This window comes from Scyliorhinus torazame, chromosome 14 (assembly GCF_047496885.1).
Source record: "Scyliorhinus torazame isolate Kashiwa2021f chromosome 14, sScyTor2.1, whole genome shotgun sequence".
Classification (NCBI taxonomy): Eukaryota; Metazoa; Chordata; class Chondrichthyes; order Carcharhiniformes; family Scyliorhinidae; genus Scyliorhinus; species Scyliorhinus torazame.
In genome coordinates this window covers 75,717,561-75,736,287 of record NC_092720.1, presented here as the reverse complement: position 1 = coordinate 75,736,287, position 18,727 = coordinate 75,717,561, and the positions used below count along the sequence as shown (strand labels likewise).

Genomic DNA, 18,727 nt, shown 5'->3' with positions numbered 1-18,727 from the left:
GTGTCTTAACAGCATGAAACCTGCTGCTATTACAGCAGCTCCTGCCACAGCAGGTTTTTACATGCCGTTCTAGGCTTCAATCTTGCGGAAAATGTGGTCTTAATTACACCATCGGCAATGAGCACATAGTGCATCCAGACTGCTAAATTGAACACCACATGCGGTGATTGCTACATACTTGTTGGCTTGTTGCAATAACATGAAATGCAGCTATCAAATTCTCCAAGCAAATAGTGACAGCCCATAGAATGGGAATGCAAACAATAGTGTGAATTTGAGGCAATATCTGAGCATTGAATGAACGTCGTTTGCCATTCACCTCACTGACAGCTGTCCACAGACTTTCCGTGGCTTGGCAACAGAGATTTCCACTAATCCAGCATCACTTCCAGCGTAGTACCCGCTACATGGGACTTATGGTGGGGAAGATTCACCCAGCCCTGCGCCGGGCTGGAGAATCCCCGCAACCATGCCACGCCGCCCCGACGCCGGCACGCGATTCTCCTCGGAGCGGAGAATCGGCAGCAGTCGCAGGCCGCTCTATGCATCCGGGCCGCCGATTCTCCAGCCCGAATGGGCCGTGCGGCTGCTCTATAAAGGCAGAGTACTACCAGCGCCGTCCACACCTGGTCGCAGCCGGCGGGAACTCTGCATGCAGGGTCGGGGGGCCTGTGGGGGGGAGGGGGGCTCCGACCCCGGGGAGTGCCTCCGATGGAGCCTGGCCCGCGATCGGGGCCCACCAATCGGCGGGACGACCTCTTGCTCCCCGGGCCTATTTTCTTACTCGCCGACCCCTGAACCCCCTTGCCATGTTGCGTCAGAGCCAGCACGTTGAGGGAGGGTTGGCGCGGCACACAGTTCGCGCCAGAATGGGAGGCTGGAGTGGCGTGAACCGCTCCAGCACCGTGCTGGCCCCCTGTAGGGACCAGAATCGGTACTCCCAGCGGCCCGTTCACGCTGTCGTGAAACGCGATGGCGTGGACACTCTGCCGCCGAATGGGAGAATCCCGCCCTTAGTGCCTGAACAGGGCAAGAAACAGTGGCAGGCTTTTACGTGTGCAAATGGAAATGTGGGCGCAAAGTCCAGCGAGAGCCCAAAACCGGGCATCTCACGGAGATCTCGGCTCCTGATTCTCTCCACCCTCCACCAATGTCGTAATGAAGTTCCCGCCCAGGCAGGATGGGAATATAATTTCCATACATTTAAATATCATTGGTAGACTTCCCGCTCTATCATCCCCTCACATTGGGAATTCCTCATGTTGGCGAGGTTCACAACTGTTCAAGACATGAACCAGGCGAAGGGAACCCTCCATGGGTGCACAGGTAAGTAAAGCCCCAGATGCAGCGGTATATACCTGGGCAGTACCCTAGCACTGTCCCCTGTCACTACCTCCATGACATTTTGACAATACCCTGACAATAACACTTGGCACCCTAACATTGCTCATTGGCACTGCCTTCCCGGGGAAGGGGGGAACGGGAGAGAGAGTGGAGTCTCTGTGTCCACGGAGGGTTCTTAGTTTATTTTTGTTCCAGAGATCAGGCTGCCCGTTAGCGGCTCTTTCAAGCCCCATTCCACAAGCATGACAGTGTGAGACATGCCTCCAGCTTCTATGTTTTACGAAGCACTGGAGAGAAATTCCACCTGTGCAGCCACTTGGTCCAGCACTGAGAAAAAAATAGGGAAATCCCACCAAGTGAGGCTCTTCAGCCAATCACATTGATGAATCTTCACTGAGCCATAGATGGCTGGTTTTTCATCATGGAAGCAGGAATCTGGAGCTGGGAGCTTTTCTAATGTCACGATTGTGCCTCTGTCCTGGTGGTGCTGGCAGACAGGATTTTCATCCCTTGGAGGGCTCCTCCGGCAGGCCCAAGATGGGGGCAGGTCAATGTCAGAACAGCCAAGTTGAAAGGCTTACCTCCATTCACAGAAACAATTCTACAGATCAGTGTAAACCCCCCCTCACTGTCCTTCACCGTCACGACCTTCATCTCCACTCATGCACCCTTCACCTCCCTCCCCCTCAACCCACTCACCCCATATTTCTAAACAGGACTCACAAGCTCTATGATAACATTTGGAAGTCATTGAAGTGATCGTTGTTTTGTCAAAATACACATGGAAAACATTCAGAAATCATGATCTAATTCAGAAGTGTGTATATCTGTAAAAATATATATATATCACTTGAATAGGCACATGAGAAACCATTATACTCTTCATAAGCTCATGAATCTGTTAAAGCCATGGAGGTCCCTGGACAACTGAATAAACAAACTCAGCAACACAGAATCCATCTGTACTTTGAAAACTGCCAAAAGTTCATGCATCTGCCAAAGCTTTCAAACAGCCAAAACGTTGGCTGAGATGAGGGTTTAAATGGTTCGCTCTGGATCTCAACTTGGCTAGTCTTTCAATATTGTGAAATGCAGAATAGAAGTTTATCCAGTGGATAATCTATTCTTATTTATCTTTTCCAATTTTACAGTGCGGTTCCTTCACTTGTCAGCTTGCCATTTGACAGAGGTAACAATCTGACAGTCGATTATTTAATGCTTGCTTCCCTTTTCCAATTACTGCACTGCACTTTATTGCTCATGGGATGTGCGTGTCCCTGGCTGGGCCAGCATTTGTTGCGCATCTCTACTGCCCTTGAACTGAGTCGTTAATTTAGCCATTTCAGAGGGCAGTTAAGAGTCAACCACATTGCTGTGGATTTGGAGTCACATGTAAGCCAGACCAGGTAAAGATGGCAGCTTTCCTTCCCTGAAGGATATAGTGAACTAGATGGTTTTTTACAAAAATGGGCAATGGTTTCATGGTCATCATCAGACTCTTAATTCCAGATCGTCATTGAATTTCAAATATCTTCCATGGTGAGATTCGGAGCAGGGTCCCCAAAGCATTATCCTGGGTCTCTGAATTACTGGACCTGTGAAATCCTGGACCTGTTAAGACTTTATTACCTGCAAAGACTCGCATTCAAAGTATAGTCTTGCATCTTTGACTTTGTCTATTATATGTTTCTGGAACCTACCTCTTCATTCACCTGAGGAAGGTAAGATGTCTTACAACACCAGGTTAAAGTCCAACAGGTTTGTTTTGAATCACTAGCTTTCAGAGCACTGCTCCTTCCTCAGGTGAAGGAGGAAGGAGCAGTGCTCCGAAAGCTAGTGACATCGAAACAAACCTGTTGGACTTTAACCTGGTGTTGTAAGACTTCTTACAGTGCTCACCCCAGTCCAATGCCGGCATCTCCACATCTGAATTACTAGTCCAGTGACAATACCATAATGCCACCGCAGATAAAAATGAAGATACTTTTTAAATAATGTATAGGCAGCAGCTACAGCAATGGTTGCTGATTTGTGCCAAAAGGGGACGACTTCATCTCGCGGATCATTAAGATCCCCCACCTCACCAAAATCCTGCCTCCTGGCAGGTGAGATGCAAACGCAGGAATGTCACGGAGGATTGGTCCCATCTCCTGATTTCCATCTCTGATGGGAAAATCCAAATTTTAGAATCATAATAAAATGCAAAATCCATAGAACCATAGACTCCTGACAGTGCAGAAGGAGGCCATTCGGCCCATTGACCCTCTGAAAGAGCACCCCACCTCGGTCCACTCCCCCACCCCATGTCTGTAACCCCACCTAATCTGCACATATCTTTGGACACTAAGGGTCAATTTAGCGTGGCCAATCCACCTAGCCTTCATATCTTTGGACTTTTGTAGACATTTAATAATGTTTTAGCCTCTAAACAGCAGAATCATCTCAAAGTAATAAAATATAGCAAGATGTATAAGTAGATAAAATCAAACCTTAAGATTTAAAATGAACAACCACTGATATATCTTCCCTTCATTTTATTTTAATATTTTAACGTATGTGGGCATTTTCTGTTCAAACATTTCAGACGGGGTGAGTGGCATTCTGAACTGGAAAATGAATGATACAAGTTCAAAGGTTTGCAGAGAATACTGCAAGTAATGCCACAATCTGTGATCCATACACTTCCATTTCTGTACAGATTTATTACAATACTAAGCATTGCAGACCCACGTAATTATTTCTGCAAGAAAACTCATTAGGATAATGAACATGGGGCACAGAAAGTGTTAAAATATCCCAATGATTTTGGCAGCTCTTGCAGTAAATAATGGAAATCAGACTATCTTGCAAAGAGAATATTTGACGATGAAGCCAGCATTTCCATCAATAATGTATGCACTTATCTGCTTGTAAATGATTCATAACTGAGGAAAATGACTTTTTTTGGACTTGTTTTGCACAGGCCTTCCCGACAGTGTATTAAGACTGGTCTGTCACATATAACAAGGTATTTTATCTCCTTCAGGAATGTGGTCCCAGGTTATTAATCAAATTCAATGTTTACGACTACTAGACTCTTCTCAGCCACTGTGATTTGTCACTGTGAAGAGCTCATTAAAATGACACATGAATTCTAATTTCATTAACATTCAATCAATAATGTATTTGTTTCCTTTTTGGTGCCTTATCACAGTTTAATGCACCTTGTTAGGCAAATGGTTATTTATATTTATGATTTATACAAATAACCAACAAAGAACTTCACTTGGGTTTGTGTGTAGGAACGCGAGGAGTAGGCCCTTCAGCCCTTGGGCCTGGCCGCCATTTTGTGAGAAAACTTTTGTGAATTCTCAGGACGATCTTCATTTACACATACAATGCAAAATATTAGTTAAGCCTGGGTTAGAACGTTATGCAATTTTGAGAATTGCTATTAGTGAAAGGATATTAAAGCCATAATAGTTTACACTACAGCATGCAGTTTTTAAAAAAATCTTCTTTCACGGGATGTGGCAGTCGCTGACTAGGCCAGAATTTATTTCCCATCCCTAATTGCCTTTGAGAAAGTGGTGGTTAGCCTGTAGTCCATGTAGTTTAGATATTCCTTAATGCTGTTAGGGAAAGAGTTCCTTATTTTGATCCAGTGAAGGAACGGCAATATAGTTTCCAGTTAAAATGGTGGATCTTGGAGGTGGGGGTGGTGCTCCTTTGTATCTGCTGTCTTTGCACTTCTAGGTGGTAAAAGTTGCAGGTTTGGAAGATACTGCTGAAGGAGCCTTGGCAAGATGCTGCAGTGCATCTTGTAGATGGGACACACTGCTGCCACTCTGTGTCAGTGGTGGAGGGAATGAATGTTTAAGGTGGTGCATGGGGTGTTAATCAGTGGGTTGCTTTCTGCTGGATGGTGTTGAGCTTCTTGAGTGTTATTATTCAAGTGGAGATTATCCCATCACACTCTTGACTTAAGTTTTATTGATGACCGATAGATTTGGGGGAGTCAGGAGGTGAGTTACTTGCTACAGAATTCCTAGGCTGAATTCTCCATAGCTTGATGCCGAAATTCAGATCAGCGATCGGGTGGAGAATGGCTTCTGACTCCGGAGTCGGGGCAGGCGCAGATTTGATGCCGGTTGACGATGTTCCACCCCCTGCAAATCGGCGTCATCAGGACGTTCACCGAGCGCTGTCACAGCGCTGTTGGCGCGTCATCAGCCAATCCACCCGCGATGCTCTGTCCCCGATGGGCTGAGTTCCCGACAGCAAGGGCCTGGCTATTATCACATTAGGCTCTGTCTCCTTGTTATAGACTCCCAACCAGCGGAAATAATTTCTCTGTATTGGTTTCCTTAATATCTTGTAAACTTCATTCAAATCACCCCTTAATCTTCTAAATTCCGGGAAAAACAATGCAATTTTTCAGTAATTGAAACAGAAAATACTGAAAATACACAGCAGATCATGCAGCATCTGTGAAGGGAGAAACAGAGTTAAGTCTCTGACCTTTGATCAGAACTGGAATTTGTGTCGGGATCTGTAATTTGCTTAACCTCTTTTTGAGCCTCAGAGTCCAGGTATCATTCTGCACTTTCTCCAAGGCTAGATACTGGGATTACCTCGTGTTGGAGCAGAGAATAAAGGAAGATTACTTCCTTTTAGTTATGGAGTTAATGATGAGGATGTTACCAAGAGAGTAAGGAGAGGATTTTGGAGAACTGAATGCGTTACCACGAAGAGTTGTTGAGGAAGTGGGCAATGCATTTCTGCAGTAAATTGGATATACTTTTAAACTAGAGGATGATACGGAGGTGTGGAGAGAATGTGGGGCTGTCGGATCATCTCTAGCAATGCCCTGGCACCAGCACAATGGCCTCCTTCTGTTCTGTAAGCTTCTGAAGTATAAACTTTCATTTCATTTATACTTCCAGTTATGAGTAGTAATTCCACATTGTTTAACACAACAGTAGCATTCATACCCAAGTCATAAATTTGCAGATTCAGGGCAGCACGGTGGCGCAGTGGGTTAGCCCTGCAGCCTCACGGCGCCGAGGTCCCAGGTTCGATCCCGGCTCTGGGTCACTGTCCGTGTGGAGTTTGCACATTCCCCCCATGTTTGCGTGGGTTTCTCCCCCACAACCCAAAAGGTGAGCAGGGTAGGTGGATTGGCCACGCTAAATTGCCCCTTAATTGGAAAAAATGAATTGGGTACACTAAATTTATTAAAAAACAAATAAATAAATGTTTAGATTCCAGCCTTACCTCAGGAGGCATCCAGATGTGGAGAATTTACCTGCTGATTTCACAATGGAACAGTGGTTAGCACTGCCGCCTCACAGCTCCAGGAACCCAGGTTCAATTCCGGCCTTGGGTGATTGTCTGTGCGGAGTTTGCAGTTTCTCCTCTTGTCTGCTTGGGTTTCGTCCCTGAGGCACGATCAATGGGACAAAGACGATAGTTGAATCCAACTGAGGCTTTATTGCTATCAGATGTGTGGGCTCCCACAGTAGCTGGTGAAATGGCTGCTGGCTGGAGGACACGCATATTTATACCCCGCCTCCTGGACGGAACCAGCAGGCAGGGACTACCGGCGAACCTGTAGTACAGGTCCTACCGTACATTCCCTAATACAGGTGTAACAGTGGTTTACCACATTCACCCCTTGTTAAAAAATGAGTCCGGTGGGGGTGGTGGATAACTGTATACAACAATGAGTCAATATTTACAAGATTTGAGCAAACAAACGTCCTTTGACGTCCGGTGGACCGGTCAGAGGTTTAGCCGGCCCGGGGCCTTGATGTTCCTCTGGGAGCGACGCAGTGGTGTCGGCGATGTTGATGCTGATCTGGTTGATGGTGATTCCAGGAGCGTGCTGAAATCCTCTTCATCGTCGGGCATGGGCAGGGGGAGAACGGATGGTCCTGGGGGAGGGGGGGGGGAGCGACGGGGGAGGGGAGGGTGGCACTGGGGACGGAGGGGTTGTGGGGGTGGAACCTGCTGGTCCCTGAGGGAGACAGTATCCTGGCGGCCGTCGGGGAACGCTACGTAGGCGTACTGGGGGTTTGCGTGGAGCAAGTGCACCCTCTCCACCAATGGGTCCGCCTTGTGGAGTCGGACGTACTTACGGAGAAGCACGGTTCCCGGAGCTGCGAGCCAAGTCGATATCGACACCCGGATATGGACTTCCTGGGGAAGGCAAAAAGACGTTCATGGGGTGTATTGTTCGTGGCAGTGCACAGCAATGAGCGAATGGAGTGGAGTGCATCAGGGAGGACCTCCTGCCAGCAGGAGGCCGGGAGGTTTCTGGACCGTAGGGCCAGATGGACGGCCCTCCATACCATCCCATTCTCCCTTTCTAACTGTCCGTTTCCCCAGGGGTTATAGCTTGTCGGTCTGCTGGAGGCGATACCCCTGCTGAGCAGGAACTGACACAGCTCATCACTCATGAATGAGGATCCCCTGTCACTATGGATGTAGGCGGGGAAACCGAACAGATTGAAGATTGTGTTGAGGGCTTTAACGACGGTGGCAGACGTCATGTTGGGGCATGGGATGGCAAAGGGGAATCTGGAGTATTCGTCGATCACACTGAGAAAATGTGTGTGCCGGTCGGTGGAGGGGAGGGGGCCTTTGAAGTCCACGCTGAGGCGTTCAAAGGGGCGGGAGGCCTTCACCAGGCATGCGCGGAACGGCAGGTAGAAGTGCGGTTTGCACTCCGCACAGACCTGGCAGTCCCTGGTGATTGTCCGTACTTCCTTGACGGAGTAGGGCAGATTTTGTGCCTTAATGAAGTGGTACAACCGTGTGACTCCTGGGTGACAAAGGCTTTTGTGCAGGGCCCGGAGTCGGTCTACCTGTGCGCTGGCACATGTACCTCGCGATCGGGCGTCTGTTGAGTTTACCGGGGCGATACACAATCTCGTAATTATAGGTGGAGAGCTCGATTCTCCACCGCAAGATTTTGTAATTTTTGATCTTGCCCCGCTGTGTGTTGTTGAACATGAAGGCTACCGATCGTTGGTCAGTGAGGAGAGTGAATCTCCTGCCGGCCAGGTAATGCCTCCAATGCCGCACAGCTTCAATCATAGCTTGGGCCTCCTTTTCGACGGATGTGCCGAATTTCTGAGGCATGCAGGGTGCGGGAAAAGAATGCCACGGGTCTGCCTGCCTGATTGAGGGTGGCGGCAAGGGCGACGTCTGGTGCGTCACTTTCTACTTGGAAGGGCAGTGTCTCATCTACAGCGTGCATAGTGGCCTTAGCAACATCAGCTCTGATCCGGGCGAAGGCCTGCTGGGCCTCGGCATGCTGTCCTGGAGGGAGATGGGGGGGGCAACCAGGGTGGGGCGCAGTCCCAGTTGGGTGGGCCACCATGGAGGGCTGAGGAGCTGGGGGGTGACAACCGTGCGCGGTTCCTCCATGCCAACCCCTGGATTGTGTGTACCCATTCCGGTGGCAACCCTAGTTCCTGCCGGTCTGCCCCACCGAACACCCATAACTCCCACTGACCATGGAGGCCTATGGCCATGCAGCTGAAGGCTATTGCTAACAGCGAATTGATAATCATGGTTAATTGAGCACTTCACACATCCCAAGTGGATCCCCGTGGGTGGGCGGGCTATGTAGCATGTGGGGTATCATTGCCTCGCATCCCAATCACACCTTGATGCATGGGCACTGTGCTTGAACACTGCGGGAGGCAGCACGCAGCAGCCAACCTCCGAACACTCAGCCCCAGTTGTCGTGTTGGGTGTTCCGATACACAAACGAACCAACACAGTTGTAGATGGTACAACTCTGTTTTATTATTCTTGATAACATCTACTGTATACTTCTGGCTGTGGTTCGTACTTTACCAGTTAACCTGTGGACCCAGCCCTTGCACTATCTTAGAGAGACACTCAGCACATGGTGTGTGTCTGAGTGGCACGCTGTGAGCTCTGTGCTCTGAGCCAGCTCCTGCTGGAATGAGCGGGAACTGTGGTGTTCCTCGTTTTATAGTGCGTGTGCTCTCACTGGTGATTGGCTGTGATGTTGCGTGTGTGTTGATTGGTCCGTTGATCTGTCCATCATTGTGTGTGTGTGTTTGCACCATGATATGTTTATATGAATATCATGACACCAGTCACATGTCTGTGGCCAGGTTATGGCAACATTCTATTCAGGTGCCTGGGGTGGAGGCTGTGCAGTCTGATGAGCAGTAGCCCCACCCCAGTCTGGTGTGCGTGGGCAGGCCATGTTGGGTGGGGAGTAGGATTGGGCAGGACCCCATGTCTGGAGGGGATGGGGCATGGGATTGGTAATCGAGCTGCATCGCTGGTAGAAGGGCCAGAGGCATCATTCTGGTTGTGGCGAGGGTTTTAAAATTTGCCTCGTATAAGTATACACCACTGCCCAACTCTCCCGATGGTGCCGTCCTACTCTCCCCATCCTCCTTCTCCCCACCCCCCAAAGCCCCCCCCCCCCCCACCCTCCCATGCACACTCCACTCACCCTCTACATCCCCCCCCCACCCCCACTGCCCTCTCAGTGCGTCCCGTGGCCTTCGATACCCCTGGTGGGAGTCCGGCGCATCTGTCGGCAGCCCTGTTCTGGGTGCTGACTGCGAGATGCAGCTTCATCAGATGAGTGGAACTCAAGAAAGCTGGTGGCTACTTTCGCCACTCCGTAGGATGGGTGCCCCTTGGGCCCTGGAGTTCACTTAGGTTCAGAGGGGCAGCTGGATTGAGCCCCGGCTAGTGCTGGGTCATCTGGCTCTTGTCAGTCCTGGCAGCTCCCCATGTCTGCACCAGGGTGAGACGCCCTCATGTCTGCACCAGGGTGAGACGGCGATGCTCCTTAGTGATTGGGACATGCTCCGCAATGCCTCAGCAGTGCCCACCTATGACTGAGACAAGCTCCGCCGCACCTCATCAGGGTCCAGCTGGTACTGGGTCACGTACCCCGGGGAGTCGGACAGTCTCCCGAGGTCCTCAACCATGGCCATCACTGACTGAGCCACGCCTTGGACACCTCCACTCATGCTGCTGATGTCGTGCAGCAGGTTCCCCACTATGGCCTCAGTATCACACATTGCAGGCCACATCTCCAGCGCTTGTAGCCTCTGGGACACATCCAATTGGCTATGGACCTGCTGGAGTGTCGCTGACATCTCCCTCTGAATGTCCCAACCGCTCCCTAAAGTCTGCATCAGCTCCAGGTAAACCTGTTCCAGAGGCTCAGCATCAGGCTGGGGCCAACTGGGTCCTGGGATCCAGCAGCCCTTTCTGTCATGCCTGGGGGGTTCCTGCTTTTACCTGATGTACATCAGCAACTATGAGGCATTCGCCAGAATGTGCCCCAGAAGCCTGTCCACTAATGTTGCCCACCGGGGTGTGTATCCCTGTGCTGGTGGAGGGTGGGGATGAGAGCTGCGATACATCGGTGGTGGCATCTCAGAGCGCTCCAAGGTGGTCTCATGGGAAACAGGGTGGGGGTCAACCCCAGATGGGCCGGTGCCATCTTCTGGAGGTCCTGCAGGAGAATGGACATGTGGTCAATGGGAGGGATGGGTCAGTCTGTGTGGCATTAACAACTTACGTTTGACAGGTCCTCTGGTGGTGCCTGGTGGATCCTCACCTCGGTGGCCTGCACCGACCTCCGCATTGATGACTGCTCTGTCTTCGGCCACCTGCATAACCTCCAGGGCCTGTGCCTTGAAGGGGTGAGGATCCTTATGACAGGCGCCCTACCCCCAGTCTGGTTCCTCTCCCAACAGTTGTGGACAGCTTCTCTTGCGGGGACACATAAGTAGTTCACCATGTTGGTTGGGGGTATGTGTGTGTGAAGGGAGGGTAGAGGGAGTGTGAAGGGAAGGTTGGGGGGGTGGGGTAACTCACACATGCGGCCCGGTGTAGGTTGTTGACCTTCTTGTGGCACTGGAGACCTGACCTCCTGGTCACGCTTCCCAAACTGATAGCCACTGCCACTTAATCCCAGGTGGCACTGGCTGCCCTGTGGCTCACCTTGCGGGACCCTTGGGAGGACAGGACATCCCTCCTGGCCTCGACCGCATCTAGCAGGCTCCCCAGGTCTGTGTCTCCAAATTCTGGGGTCGGTCATCTTGTTGCCATGGTTGTGAGCTGAGTGGGGTTGGCTGTGCAAGACCTGTTTAAGTGCTGCTCGACCTTGGTAGCGGGCGGCTGGCGAGCGCAGTCCTGGCGAATTGGCTGGGGAGCCTTCATTTGTGGCTTGAAACCCGTGGGGCCTCGGTAAATCGATCAATTAATGTACTGTGTTGCCGGCCTCACCGGGCCGAGCACTGGGAAGCTCACAGCAGTTCCCACTTGATACCACACTTAGAAATCTTTGCAGAGAATCGCGCCCATCGTTGAATTCAGAAGCAACTATTATGATGTTATTAAACTGTCATTCTTACTGCATTTTCCACCCAAGTTGATTTTAGGTAAAATGGTACGTAGAACATTACAAAATACACAGCCTGAAAGTCAAACGTTGCCATATTTAAAGGGACAGTGTATGCATTTACACAAAAAATAGATAAAATAATGGACTGCATTTGGCTGTGGATGGGGTATGATGGTGCCTGACCCTTGCCCACAGACTTTGCAAAGAGTTCTACAAAGCAACGTGCTGTCAGTGGTACATGGCATTTGAGACATGTATGAACAAGGCAAGTAACTCTGTTAGCTTACTCACTCATGGGCTAGTCACTGGCTCGTCCAACATTTATTGCCTCAATTGCTCTTGAGAAGGTGTCTCCCTAACCAATCAGATTGAAGAATCATTCATGAGCAGTGCAGAATCTGAACTAAAGTGTTGACAGAATGGTGAATTCAATTTCAAATCAGGTGCAAAAAGCAACATTTAAGAAGGGAAAGAAAGACTGGACGAAAAAGAGAACGTAAAAACATTTTTTTAATTCACAAAATAAATCACCAACAATCAATTAATCTCATAAGGAATAAGACTTTACTTGTTAAAGTAAATTTTAGTACCTGAGAGGTTCTTTGGCAGTCATTCAAAATGTGCTGAGACCAGAGTGTCAAGTTTAGTCCATACCTGTGATGTAAGTACGGGCTGTTCAAGACACTTGAATGGGGAGGAAGACAGTGAGATGCTATTTCTGGGCAGCTTACAGAGGAGTGGCACATCTTGAACAGCATCTCCTGGCTTTTGTGTTTAACTGAGCACGTACGTTTGCCAGAGGTTGCTGCCTGATTTGCCTATAGATAACTGTGAGCATTGCTCGGCTCGCTGTTACTTTCACTGAGCAATCCAGTCTGTTTCAAATCTGTACTCAAATTCATGCAATCCATGTACCACACTGAGCAGTGAAGATAGTGAATGTTGTATCAGCTCTTAATTGTAAGTATTTTTATTTTTATTATTACAAATTCAATAAACATTTGATACAGTCAATGTACAATTTAGTTTAGAACATGAAAAGAGCATTATTAAACATTTCAATGTTGGATATTTTTTATTACAATTAGCATATGTTATTTTGTGTTTCAGAAATATTTTATATCACCTCAATGACACATCAAACCAATTCTCTGTCATGAAAGAAGCTGTTAATCACTGCAGACTTCAGCGGACAAACCAAACTCTAGCCACAGTTTCATCTATGGTGCTGAACAGCATTCGATCTGCTCAGGTTTATTTAAAGGCAGGCTTGGATGTGTTTGAAAATATTCAAAATGCGAAAAGAACAAACTGACTTTTAGAAATGTGCAATGTTGAGGGAGGGACATTTTCCTCTTCAATAGTAGCTACAATACCGAAAAATGATACCTGAATTTACCAAAGGATATACAGTTACTTACAACAGCAATTACGTATGGGGCCAATTGCAAGTATAAAGGCAGAATGCCATTAAATGGTTATCTTCACTGATGCTTGGTGGTTATTGTTAACAACTGAGTCAGACACTCATTCAAAATCCATATACTTGCAAAGTTAAAATCACAGCCAACAGTCCTAGAATCTCTTTGCAGTCCATTGGATAATAATCTAATACCAGTAAATAATGATTAGGGGGAGACTTAGTCGAGAATGACTGGATATTTCCAGCTGTCTAAGGCTGTTAAGTGCCTCACTGAAAGATCTGGAAAAAGAAATTCACATTAACAGGAAATAATTCATGCTATCCATGTAACAGGCTGAGCAGCGAAGACAGTGAATGTTGTATGAGCACTTAATTATTTTCATTATAAGATACCTTCAAAATGGACAATTATTGAAATTGACAAAGTCTTAAAGAGTTTTATTAGGTTATAAAAGCGCAATGTGCCTTTCAGACTAGGGTGTATGTTATTTTGTATATAAGAGTATTATTATTCATTGCAACCTGTGGAATAATGTCATAAACTGGTACGATTTGTGTGAAACAAATGCCTTTTGTTAAAACAGGCAAAAATCTTCATTTTTAATCTGTCAAATGGAACAGACAAGAGCAAACCTATTTTTTGGATTGATCTGCAATAGCGTATTATTGTAGTATTCTCTGAAGTAGCTAAATCATTATATTTTGACAGTTGAATGCAGATTGAGAAGCTGAATATTCAGTACCTATTTAATTTTTTTAATCAAATGCCCACTTATAAAAGATTTGCGGTGGGAAACAATGAAATAATGATTTTTATTCAATAATGTGACAAATCCTTTAATGTATTTCTGCAACACTTCTATAATCAATGAGTACTAAAGTTGAAAATGTTGTAATGTCATTTTCTATTTATCAATCTAAGTTAAACTTGAAGTGCACTTGTTTCCTAATTGTGAATGAATTAAATGGTCATGTGGTATGTTTCTTTTGGCCCAACTGAGAATCTAAAAATGCTGGACATGCCATCCTATTGGACGGTGAAAAGGAATGTCCTCCTGACCACCTCATGTACAAGATTCCCCATTTCTTCTTAAAAGAAACTGAGGGCAGAAATGTAATATATGAGGCTGTGTAACCACTATCATCCAACAATAGTGTTCTTAGTTAGGCCAAATCCAGAGCTGCTTCTACGGGCCTCAAAATATGATCCTGTAACACGTTCGGATTGGTGGAGCAAGTTACACAGACTGAAGTGTTAATTAATCCAATAGTGGAGGGTGTAATATTTTAGCAAAATGACTGAATGGCAAGTTCAAAAGAGTATTTTGCCTTTATGAGACCTTGTTTGCATATTCACCACTATTTCCATTGGCAACATTTTTCTGAATGTTGAGGTCATCGTGTCATTATTCTGCTTATCTTGCCAATATTTCTGCAGCTCTGTTGATTGTTTTAAAAAATATCTTTTGTGTTAAACTCACTTATGGCAGGTTTGATCTGTAATGCAGTGCTCATTTTTCTATTTCCATACCATCTTCTTCTCCTTCCACCCCACCACTCGCCAACCTCACCAATTTCATAATTTATCTTTTAAATTGTTCGCAATTGACTTGAACAAAAAATTTAACAAGCTATGTTTAAAAATATATATATATTGTTTTCCCTAACTCACCTAATTCCCATTACTACACAAAACATCTGTTGGTGCTTTGTCTTGGGATTACACTCCTGTTTATGCACTTGTACTCTTTAATAAAATCATCAAACAGGAAAATATGCTCCCAACAGCTAGATCAAGACATCACAATAAAATTCTGGGCAGCAAGTTGTCTACATACATAACTACTTGCTTGAAGAATCATGCATACTTCAAGAGATTCAATGATGAGGAGATTGTGCAAATAAAAATGGAAGATAAATTGAATAGAAATAATAAACCTTCACACGTGAATGTAACAGTGACATTAAAATTCTTATTTTCGATGGTCATTCAAAATCAGGAACTAATATGAGACCATTTTATTGATGCTGTGTTTTTTAAAAACTGAATAATGAAAAGTTTGATTTTTCAAAAGCAATACTGGGTTACAAGTAATTTCTTTAAAAAAAAAAAAAAAAAAAATTTAGAGCACCCAATACATTTTTTCCAATTAAGGGACAATTTAGCATGGCCGATCCAACTACCGTGCACATCTTTGGGATGTGGGGGCAACACCCACGCAAACATGGGGAGAATGTGCAAACTCCACACGGACAGTGACCCTGAGCTGGGATCGAACCTGGGACCTCAGTGCCGTGAGGCAGCAGTGCTAATCACTGCGCCACCGTGCTGCCCTTGGTTACAAGTAATTTCCGATACCTGTAGACTAACTCGGTTCACAAAGAAACAACTACTGTAACATTGAGTGATCTTTCACTGTTATCACAGTTTAGCTATGCTGTGTGTTAACTAGCGTGCAAAGGTTAGTGGAAGTGTTACTCCAATCATTTAAAACAAATGAATTCCTGCACTAAAATAACAGAGGAAGGAATTCCAGACAACTATATTAAGCATTCCTGCACTGTCAACCAATGGCATCATTTCAGTGTATTGGTTATCATTTTTTTCCCCAAATTGCATTTTAAGAAAAGTGATTTATTCATATATCTTCACTTTGATTTCAAAACATAGAATTCTCTTCAACAGCAGTGCTATTTCAAAATGGAGTTATGTTCTGAAGGGCAGATGATAAGAATTGTAAATAGGGATTGTTTTGATACCAAATGTCAATGTAGGAGTATTAAAACAGCACTTGTGTGATTGTCGGCAGACCATAGGTACAATTGGTCAATATGGAACATTTCTAGTTCATTCAACCCGTGGTAACAGCTTTATAAGCCAAATTTGTTTACAAAAACTGACTGGTTAAGTAAGAATAATCTAAGTGTGATTTAAACTAATATTAACATCCAGGCTGTCAGGATACAAACGGGGTTATTTCTGTATATATTGTTCAGTGGCATAGCCCTGACAAAGGAAAACATTGCATTTACTTTCTAATCCAGAAGCTATGGGTTTTGATTCTGAAATGTGATTCATAGGCTACCATCAGTTATTGAACAAACTGCCTTGTGGCCAATTACTTTAAGTTGAAGGTAGGGGGCGAAAGTTAATGGGAGGTAATCTTCAAATTTTGCCCAAATTGGACAAAAGTCGATCTGTTGTGCCTGCCAGAGAAGTTCAGTGGAATGTCAGACCATTTTTGCATTCAGGCCATCTTACCCAATGTCCATTCAGCAGATAACTTAGCTGAATTGGGAATTATTCCAGAAGTTCCAAGAGTAAATGGAGTTGTAGTGGTGGAGGACGAAGCTACCATCAGCCTGCAGTAGGCTAAAGTAGTTTTGTGAGACCAGGGAAGGCATTCCTGTTAATGCAGATCATGGGCTAAAATCACCGCCCCTCGGTGCCGTAGCCGCGAATCGCGATCGGGTGACGAATCGGGCATCTGGCCAAAATAGAGATTCGTACTGAACACCGAACTGACCGCTATGCTCTGGCCCCCTGCTGGCGGTGGGATCAGGCTTTGCACCTGCGCGCCAGCAGGAAGATGCTCATGAATGAAAATGGGTCCTCATGACCCATTTGTATCCACTTAGCAGGCCGGGAACCATATTCCCTGGCCCTGTGTGATTCTCCGGCCCTCTGGACCAGGAATCACGTGGGCGCCATTTACAGAGGGTCTCACCAAATGTGAGGCTGACCTCACGGTGGGCCAAGTAGGTAACTCATTTACCTCCAAAGTCCATCCGAGGGCCTCCCTCCCCACCCCACAATGCACAACCTACCAGATCCCCACCCCCACAGAGACCCTTAAAAATGAGAGACCCCCCTCCCAGGGATTCCCATAAACAGCGAGACCCCCCAGGAATCCCTAAATGGGGAGACACCCCTCTGGGACCCCTAATTGGGGAGACCTCCCCATAACAGAGACCCCCTAACTAGGCAAACCTCCTCCCCCAGGGATCGCCTAACTAAAATGTCCACCCACAGGGACCCCCTAATTTAAGGAAGCTCTCCTTAGTACCCCCTAATTAGGGAGATTCCCACAGGGACCTTCTAACTAAAGGAACCACCCTCCCCCACAGAGACCCATTAACTGTAGGGACCCCCAGAGATCCCCTAAATAGTTAGACCCCCACAGGGACTCTCGAAATAGAGGGACCCCCATCAGAACACCTCAGAACAAATACCCCTGTCTGGAAGATAGAGAGCAGACCAGACAGGGGTAGTGAATACATTCACATTTGTAACACCTACTTGGAAGCACCAACTGTCCATTCAGCCTTTATGACAGTGACCTGTGTTTAAACCCCTCCAAGCCATGAGTTTCAAGCAATTCATTCATTTCTGATAGTGGCCTGTGATTGACATCTTCCACAAAGCAGCTGTGAGCCTTGCTCCACTCATCATTGCGGGTGAGTAAGTCTAAGGGCTGAAACCACAATGTTTAGAAACATCCACCACATCAAAGGGAGTTAAGTGCATTCCAATCATGCCCCTTCACACGTGAATGATGTTGAAGTGCCGAGCTGGAAATTGAATGGACTTAATTCTCTTTGATATGATGGAATGCAAATCATGAGCAATTCCGCTCTAGCGGGAGAATTTTTGCCCATGTGTCACATAAATAATTGACTTTTCGTTTAGTAATAAGCCTGATCTTCCTTGAGGTAATCAGTTTGAATCAGCCTTCTCAATACAGAAACAGAAAAGCGCAAAGATAAGTACATCTGTACACAGGAAGATTTCAGAAATCAGACACTCGGATATATTTCTGTGGTAAATGTATAATATAAAAGTGGACATGGATTGTTATAATTGATTTGAATTTGATTTAATTTAGACATTTGTGATAGCACATACAGAGTGCAACACGGTTCTGATGTCATACTGTGTATATTTTTGATAAATGTTATGATTGAAAGTTGCCTGTGCAACTTCCCACTGTAAATTAAATCACAAATAGGTTTGATTAACTAAATAATTCTGATGAAAGAGGGCTTTTATATGATCAAACAATGATTTCACTTACAGTAATTGTGCTATTTCAGCAAGTTACAAGGCTTGGTTGATCGATTGAACCTTGATTTACTGCACATCTGAAAATCTAAAATATTTTAAAAATAAAATATATGGGTACTATCAGAGGAATATACAGTTTATACACTGCAAAATGTATACACGACACTATTGGTTATGGATTCTATTTTCAATTAAAAAGATTTTTAATGGAATTTTTGAGTATTTAAAACTTCTATGCTTTTCACCATTCTCAAAACACTTCAAGACAGATAGAGAACATTGGGCAACTGAATTCACCTCCTACAAACATACACACGCATTCTCACAGCACAGAAGTACAAGATACATTAGTTTCCTTTTGAAAATGATTCACCATATTGGTAGCACTGACCTGAAGCTTTGATTGTAAATTGGGACAGTTGCTTAAACATATTTAATGATTCATCATAAAAATTAAATTATCCTGAAATTTTGTCACTAAATGTATATTTTAAAT

General features: G+C 45.9%; 1 protein-coding gene across 5 annotated transcripts in view; it reads left to right on the top strand.

Moving 5' to 3' along the window:
- Positions 1-18,443, top strand: part of LOC140389824 (inactive N-acetylated-alpha-linked acidic dipeptidase-like protein 2) — a 1,491,575-nt gene extending 1,473,132 nt beyond the window's left edge. For all 5 annotated transcript variants that reach the window (XM_072474375.1, XM_072474373.1, XM_072474374.1 and 2 more), the window contains one exon: positions 12,854-18,443. In XM_072474375.1, coding sequence (XP_072330476.1) covers positions 12,854-13,058 — 205 coding nt within the window. In that variant the 3' untranslated portion in view covers positions 13,059-18,443. The remainder of the gene's footprint in view (positions 1-12,853) is intronic.
- Positions 18,444-18,727: the final 284 nt, after the last annotated feature.